The sequence below is a fragment of the Colletes latitarsis genome, chromosome 14, assembly GCF_051014445.1.
Source record: "Colletes latitarsis isolate SP2378_abdomen chromosome 14, iyColLati1, whole genome shotgun sequence".
Classification (NCBI taxonomy): domain Eukaryota; kingdom Metazoa; phylum Arthropoda; class Insecta; order Hymenoptera; family Colletidae; genus Colletes; species Colletes latitarsis.
In genome coordinates this window covers 15910024-15919139 of record NC_135147.1, presented here as the reverse complement: position 1 = coordinate 15919139, position 9116 = coordinate 15910024, and the positions used below count along the sequence as shown (strand labels likewise).

The 9116-nt window shown below is 33.5% G+C and overlaps 1 protein-coding gene across 1 annotated transcript; it reads right to left on the bottom strand.

Moving 5' to 3' along the window:
• Positions 1–2429: 2429 nt before the first annotated feature.
• On the bottom strand, positions 2430–5547 carry LOC143350310 (uncharacterized). Its single transcript, XM_076782341.1, has 4 exons — positions 5429–5547; positions 4523–4684; positions 4228–4389; positions 2430–2629 (listed from the first exon to the last, which is right to left on the bottom strand). The coding sequence occupies exons 1-4, from the start codon at positions 5477–5479 to the stop codon at positions 2483–2485; spliced, it is 522 nt and encodes a 173-aa protein (XP_076638456.1). The 5' UTR covers positions 5480–5547; the 3' UTR covers positions 2430–2482.
• Positions 5548–9116: the final 3569 nt, after the last annotated feature.

The window sequence follows — 9116 nt, the reverse complement described above, 5'->3', positions numbered from 1 at the left end:
CTTTGAAATATTTCGTCTGAATGCAAAGTTCCTCCAGATGAACCTGTTTTCAGACTTCTTCGAGGATGAAGAAATCTCGACTGCTCCTCGCCCTTCCCCTTGACTTCTTGCGTCTTGCGCGCTTCTTTCTTGACGTCTTCTCGGCTGTGAATTCTCCCAGATAGACGGAACAGCCCCCCTAGGGATGTTCCTCAATCATCGAGGAGAATTTTTAACGGACGCTATCCCTTCAAAATGTGCTCTCACGAGCCCTATCCTTCCAAAGGGTGCTCCTATTCCCTTCTTCAAAGGTCGTTTCTTCGCGGACAGCCATAACTATGACGACGTTCATCTTCTAGATCTCCTGGGCGATTCCTTCGACGCTGAACAATTATTTTCCGTACGACGGGGTGGAAGAAGACAAAGTCGAAGTTTCTCCCTCTATGCCGACTTCTTCTGGCTCTTCTTGGGTCAGTTCCACTGCATATGTCCCGCCTCCCTGCAGTTCCAACATTCCATGGGCCTCTCACTTGCAATCTCCTTTTTCGCCCGGAAACCTTCTCTTACGAGACTCTTCCTTCCAGAAGCGACTCCAGCGACGAAAGAGCCTCCACCCCGGCAGCAGAACGAGTCACCATCCCACTTCTGACACCAATGTTGCACCGGAGAGAAGTGTTTTTTCGCGGAACACATTACAACACACAATTTATGAACACAAACTTTATTAATTTATGGAATGATCGTCTACTACGAGGACTCTCGCGATACTCTTTTCCAAATCGTTGCCGGTTCCTCTAGCAACCGAAACACGGGACCTCGCTTCCGCTCGTTGCGAAGAGGCAGCTTCACATCGTTGCGGAACAGCATTCACGTTGCCGCAACGATGCATCTTCAATCCGTCGCAACAATATAAGCCGTTTATTTTGAAAGTGGCGTAAGTCCATTTTCCAAAAAAATCGAGTTAGCTACCTTAATAGTTACATTTTTACATGATCGTTTCATTCTGAAGCAACTTGTTACTAATATATTTAAAATCATTAAGATTTTGTAACACGAAAATTTGCTGGTTAATGAAATGATGAAAAAGTTTATTTTGAAAGTGACGTAAGTCCCATTGCGAGAGTTTCAAATGGATATGGAAAATATTATGCAATAAAATTTTATGAGATCCCAGCTTTTTTATTTTGTTGCATAGTGTTATCAAAGTAGCAGTTGAATTTGTTATAAACACAGAACAGTGCCTGTCCACAGAAAGACAGAAACGCGACTTTTTAAAGACTAAAAAATACTGACGGTGAATGAGTAAATTGGTTTAAAATATATTGGATGAGATTTTTGAATAACGATCCATATAAATTATTCTACAAAACGACAACAAACGAGGATGCACCTATACAAAAAAAACGAGATCACTCACAAACCTAAAATATAAGGACTTAATGGATTTATTACATTATATACCACCATAGTTATTTTAAATCCCTCCCTTATACACAAACAGGAGAAGACTGAATAATAATTAATAAAACAATATTAATTTGAATGTAAAAATTATTTAACAAAGAATTAAAGTTGAATATTTTTTTTGATTTTATAACATAAAAATGTATACATTTATTTGTATTTCAAGGGAAATTTACTTTTCCTATGGACTTGTGCTTTCTTAAGAATTGAAAACGTCATTTCATTGATTTTGAAAGTGGCGTAAGTCCAATCATAGCCATCAAAAACATATTATTTCTTAAATAATGTTAATTATGCTAATTAGGATAATAAATTTGACACTCTTAGAAACCCAAAAACATTATTTTACTATGACATTTGTTACCCATATTTTTAAATTTCATCCAACGCAAACCCTTCAATATCTCGATTCGAACATAAATGGACTTACGCCACTTTCAAAATAAATGGCTCATATATTTGTTAATAAGGTATTGTGTTAGTAAATAGGTATTGTATTATCTATTTGCTATATAAATAGGTTTCACGAACTTTGTGGGAGCCAACAGTTGTCTTAACGTCGTTTTATACAGTTATGTTCTCGGTCAAGTGATTGACCTGACCTGTAACTCCACGAGTGATTAATAGTTACCATTATAATTCAAATAAAGTTTTAACTTTTGGAACGTAATTTTGTTGTCTTATCGTATGTACATTTAACTGCAGCTTTTTTATTATCAAGATGTCCATTGTGTGTTCTGCAATCATCGTCTCTGATGTATAACAAATACTTAACACCATGCAAGGCTGGGACCTTTTGCATTCTACTTTTATGATATAAAACCTATGTCACACGATATTATAGCGAAAGAGGTTAACGACTTATGTATATTCATTAAATGATATAATTGATACACAAATTCCACAGTAATGAATGAATCGAGTGGAAATATTAGGTATAATACAATAAACTGTATTTTATAGTTGCAAATTAATATCTATTTTGTAGTATTTTTGTATAGATACACTGTAATAGTACAATAATTAATTATACCATGAATTATAAAATGGTTAAATAAATAAGGTAATTTGAAATCGTGACATCGTCTTTAAATATTGTAATATTTAATAAATACTTGCCAGAAGGGAACGAGTCTGGTACGCCATCAAAATTATCAATAACGTAACCTTCCTTTCCATAAATCCCCTGAAACGTAATCAATCCGAAAATGTTATATCAGTAATTTAAATCATGTAAAAGTTATCGATTGAAACAGATCTTAATCGACAATTCTTCATAGCATCGAGCGAATTTATTGGCAGTATTATTATTATTCGTATGATTTTATGTAAAAATGTTCGAAAATTCACACAAAGATCAAACTCTGGAAAAAATTTTAATGGGAGATTCTAAAGGCTAAAATAAATCGAAAATCAAGAATATCAATTTCTTGACTGAAAAGTTATTAAAAAATTAAATTAAAACATTTCAAATCATTCTGAAAAAATTATTTTTGGTTGCGGGGGTCAATTACAATCATTTTTGGTCAATAGACATAACCCCGAATTCCTGCACCTTTTCGAGAAAAAAATTCCTCACCGAAAATATAATTTCAGGCCAGAAATGTCACTCCAAAATTTTTTGCGTATTTTTAAAACGTCATAACTTCTGAACAGATTGGAGGATTTTAATGTTTCCAACTGCAAACAACACGTATTTTAGTGAGAAATATGTAGAATTTCTAACAAATATTCAAAAAGTTGCTCCTTGACCCCGTAAAGTGAGAAAGACCCCATAAAAGTGGTCCAATTTTCAAACAGCCATAACATCTAGAATAGTGAATATATTTCAATGAAACTTTTTTCTGAAATAGTGCTCATAGGTACCTACAAAAAAATATTAGACAACACTTCTGTGGGGCGTCAAACAAAATTATTAAAAGTCAAAAACGAATGTTTAGGAAAAATCGACAAGGGTGGCCAAAATCGACGAAAAAAAAAATTTCAAATCGCTCTGAAAAAATTATTTTTAGTTGCAGGGCTCAATTACAGTAATTTTTGCTGAATACACATACTACCGAAATCCTACTCAGTTTCGAGAAAAAAATTCCTTACCGAAAATATAATTTCAGGCTAGAAATGTTTGCCCGAAATTTCATACGTATCTTTAAAATATCATAACTCCTGAACGGATTGGAGGATTTTAATGTTTCAAAATGCAAACAATGCGTATTTTGGTGAAGAATATGTGGAAATTCCAAAAATATTCGAAAAGTTATTCCTTCACCCAGTAAAGTGAGAAAAACCATAGAAAAATGGTACAATATTCAAACAGCTATGACTCCTAGAATAGTGAATATATTTCAATGAAACTTTTTTCTGAAGTAGAGCTCATAGATACCTACAAAAAAGTATTAGACAACTTTTCTGTAGGGCGTCAAACAAAATCGCTAAAAATCAAAAACGAATATTTAAGAAAAATCGACAGGGGTGCCTAAATTTTTCGACGAAAAAAAGAAATTTCTAATCGTTCTGGAAAAATTATTTTCGATTGCTGGAGTCAATTACTATCATTTTTAATCAATAGACATTCCCCCGAAATCCTGCACATTTTCGAGAAAAATATTCAGTACAGGCAGAACTTTAAACGTTAATAACTTTTTAACGAAGCCTCCATCAAGAAATTGGTATTTCTGGGTTTTGTCCTATTTTGGCCTCTAGAATCTCGCATTGTAATTTTTCCCAGGGGTGGCTCAACACCCTGTGTAGTTTATCTTTTAACAATGTATTTATTTGTTTACATACCGGTTTTGGGGGACAAGTATCACCAGACATATCGATGGCTTTCATTATAGGAAGTGCTATGTTTTGATCACCGGAAGCTATTTCGCAAAGGTCCATTTCCATTTGAAGCCCCATATCATTCGTGTATTCGCCCATCTGAATTCCCTTTACATTACCTGCCGCCTGTGAAAAATTTACAATTAAAGAGTGTCGATTTAACATTATAGCTGATTTTATAATAAAATGTATAATGCATAGGGTCGTTGGAAAGGTTTATAAGATTTTTAGTTGTTTCTATAGTACTATGAGTACATACCATAGTACCTTTAGGGAATTCTTTAATTATCTCTAAGTGTGAAGTCAAACTAGTCCCATACTCGCTGTCGTCGTTCACTTCGAACTTGCATGTGCCTGGTTTAAAGTAGTCGTCGTTGGTATACGCGCACATGGCCTCGTCAAAAATCACGTCAAGTTCAGCCTAATGTTAATGATAAACAATTAGAATTTCAGAAGAATCTTTGTGGAAAAATATTGCATTAGAAATCAATATGAAAAGTGTTCATAAAACACAAATTCTGTAACACTAATGAAATTATACTAATTCATTTTCAGCCTTTCTTTAGTAACTTTTGTTTACATTTTTAGTAGCAAAATAATCTTCAGTAATATTTGTACGTATATTTCTGCATCATCATTTTCACAAAAGACAATTAACACTTGCTGTGTTATATCGAGAGATTTTCTATTACCCATATTAAAGCGAAATCTTGTTATAGAATTATCGTGTTATACTGCGTTCAACTTTAATAAATGTGTTACAAGAACTTCAAACAATGTTCTCTTCGTGTCTGCCTATTTTATTCATTAAACCTTATCATATAATAGGTCGTTGCGTTGCTATCATAAAAAACACAAAAATATATAGGTGTCAATTTCTAAAAAAAGGAATAACATTTTACGACCATCGTTATAAATTTCTACAAAGTTCTAATCATTGTATTGTATATAAAAAATACTACAACATTTGTCTCAAAAGATACTCATTGAAATCTGTGTAACTTCCAAACTTTTAATTCGTCACTTTGACTTAGAATAGATATACCTTCATCGTGTACTCTATTATTTTACTTATTTAGCCACAAATGTTACTATTAATTTTGTACGAAATTACACCATACAAATCACCAACGTAAGAAAAATTCTTGAATTATTTTATTCTCACCTGCACTACGCACCATCTTAACACACAAAATATGGATAACACGAAAAACATTTTCTGATCGTTGTACCAAGAATTTCCTCCCGACTTGTTCTCGAGCGATACTGAATATTATTTCTATCATTCGTCGCGTTAGCCAACGGGGACATTCTACCTCGTAACGCAATTACTACGAAATCTGTGATTTTATCAAAAATCATTGTCATCTGTGGCTGTGGGATCGCGACAATAAAATTCTATTTAGGAAACATATACCAAAAGTCGTAATTATGAGAAGCACGGTAATGAAGCGATTCAACTATTCAGTATCATTAACTTAATGACCAATAATTATTTGATACCGTGGTTTATTATAATTTGTTTCCGCCAACCACTGATAAAATGAGAAATTAAATATTTTTAGAATTTTAGTATTGGTGAATTAAATTTTGTATAATACGATGATTTAATCATTTAATCAGTATATGACTGATTTGGATAACCGTCCATCAATTGATAATTCGTCACTTACAGTATCGAACTGATCATTTACATTGTGCCAACATCCCCTGGAACGAATTTCCAGGCTGAGAGTTAAATAAATTTCCAACAATTCTTGTTAACCTCAGCAAAGCGATTGCATGCGTTCAGTTTACTCGAGCAATTATTTGATCTCCCGTAACATCCTGCAGACATCGTTTGGAGGGTTCCATTGCAAAACGAAAGCTACAGCCCCGGCGATATCGTGAATTTATCTTTCGGCTAGCGTGTTACGTATTCCGTTAGACCGTGATAACTTTTCTGCTGCTACGAGAAACCGAAAAATAGCGGAAACAAGTCACGTTATGCTCGCTTTGTCGATAAACTGGTCGCATGCCAATGTTAACGGTCGATAAGCTATTCCATTTGGTATTCTTTCTGATACATAGCCGCACGAAAAGGAGAGAGGACATTGAACGAGGTTGATTTCTGTCAGATCGAAAAGATCGTTTCTATAATATCTATCTAGGGGAGACCTGGGCTAGAAATCCCGGGGATAAGTTGTTCCGGCGATTATATTTTTAAAATGAAGAAAGCATTAATAGCATTGTGCATTCAGTTATTTTGAAAACATAAACTGATCACGCCACGCTGTCAAACATTTTAGTAACGTCCATGACAGCGAATTGTGTAGTTTTAGACAAGAGGTAGTCACGTATCAGGTAAGTAAATATTTCGCAGTTTATTGTTCTGTCGTTATGAATCAAATAACATTTAAGAACATGTTGTAACAGCATGTATCAGAATATTTGAATATATAAATAAAATATTTGTAAACATTGCCACATATGTAAATTGGAGCTAGTTGTTTCGATTATTCGAGGTATATTGTTACTTTAACAACTTACCCCAAATGTATCTTTTACAAATGTGAAAAGAATTCCCGTTGCGTTAAACACCCCTGAGAAAAATTTGAATACAAGATTCTAGAAGCCAAAATAAAACGAAAATCAAGAATACCAATTTGTTGATTGAGGCTTCATTAAAAAGTTATTAACGTTTAAAGTTCCGTTTATAGAACGGCAATCTGCGAATAGCTGCGTACACGTGATAGTGATTCTCACTCAGAAAACTGTAAGGCAGTCGATACGTTACTAAATAGAGTTTCCCATGCTGAGTGAGAACCACTATCGCGCGTACGCAGCTGTTCGCAGATTGCCGTTCTACAGACGCAACTATAAACGATAATAACTTTTTAACGAAGTCTCAATCAACAAATTGGTATTCTTGATTTTCGTCTTATTTTGGCCCCTAGAATCCCCCATTAAACTTTTAGGTGTGGCCGCACACCCTGTATAAACGGAAAACGGAAAGAGATATTATTTCCATTGAAATCATGTGTAAAGCATCTGAATCCGTCCTACAAGAAAGACAGAAAGTAAAAACCATTGAAAATTACATTCATGTTACTTTATGCTATATAAATAAAATTATGTTGGCTTTACTTAACTTTAATCGACGTGAAAAATCTCATCGAAAACACAAACATGCGAATGGTTGGCGTTGACGTTTAGATGTGGCCTTTGAAGGTAATCGAGTTGGTTGTCTGGATGCCAGAACGTTTGAAAAAAGAAATATACGAAAAGAAAAGAACAGAATAAAAAGGGTTTCCTGACAATAAAGACTTGTGATATAAAAGTTAAATAATTCGTACAAAGGACTCGTCAGTTTTCGTTGATTATTCCTTCTTTTTAATAAAGTTTGTTTGAGTCAATAAAACGAGTTACGAGACAAAGGATTGGCCGCCCCAGAGGACTCGAAAGAAATAGTTTTGAATAATTTCCGATGTGGTTCGGCCACCCCTGGGGAAAATTTTAATGGGAGATTCTGGAGATCAAAATAAGATGAAAATCATGAATATCAATTTCTTGACTGAGATTTCATTAAAAGTTAATAAAAAATTAAGTTAAAAAATTTCAAATCATTCTGAAAAAATTATTTTTGGTTGCAGAGGTTAATTGCAATCATTTTTGGTCATTGCACATACTCCCGAAATCCTACCCACTTTCTAGAAAAAAATTCAAGGTGTGAAATATTTCGTCAAAATTAAAAAATTTCAAATCGTTCTAAAAAAATTATTTTTGGTTGCAAGGGTTAATTATAATCATTGTTGGTCAGTAGATATACCCCCGAAATCCTATCCAGTTTCGAGAAAAAAATTCCTTACCGAAAATATAATCCGAGGCCAGAAATGCTTCCCTGAAACTTCATGCGAATCTTTAAAATGTCATAACTCCTGAACGGATTGAACGATTTTAATATTTAAAAAAGCAAAAGACGCGTATTTTAGTGTAGAATATTTATAAATTCTAACAATATTGAAAAAGTTATTCCTTGACCCTGTAAAGTGAGAAAAACCCTATAACAATGGGCGAATTTTCAAACAGCCATACTTCCTACAATAGTGAATATATTTCAATGAAACTTTTTTTTAAAGTGGAGCTCATAGGTGCCTACAAAAAAGTATTAGACCACTTTTCTGTAGGGCTTCAAACAAAATTATTAAAAATCAAAAACGAACGCTTAAGAAAAATCGACAAAAGGGTGCCTCGACGAAAAAGAAAATTTCAAATCGTTCTAAAAAAATTATTTCTAACTGCGGGGTCAATTACAATAATTTTTGGTGAATAGACATAGCCCCAAAATCCTGCGCATTTTCGGGAAAAAAATTCAGTACTGTCGGAACTTTAAACTTTAATAACTTTTTAACGAGGCCTTCATCAACAAATTGATATTCTCGACTTTCGTCTTATTTTGGCCTCCAGAATCTCCTATTAAAATTTTTTCCAAATATGGCCGAACACTCTGTATATCTGAAATTAATAAATAAACCTTATTAATAAAAGTGTGGTTTATTTCATCAGAGAATGTAATGTCTCATTAGAAAGTCACACTTATTTCTTAATAACAACTTACCTCAACTTCCGCCTCAATTAATCACAATGAAACGAGTTTCTATGAAAAATTTATCGCAATATATTAAATTTGAGTTGACAATCATAAATTATAATAAATTTAACAATAAATTAGTCAGGAATTAAAAAAATAACTACATTATTTCCTACTCATTTTTCATGTTTTCTCAAAGTCGGGACTTCTAGCCCTGGTCTCCTCTAAGCATATTTTTTCCGAAAATTTCGATTTCCATTAGAAAAATAAACATACATTTAAA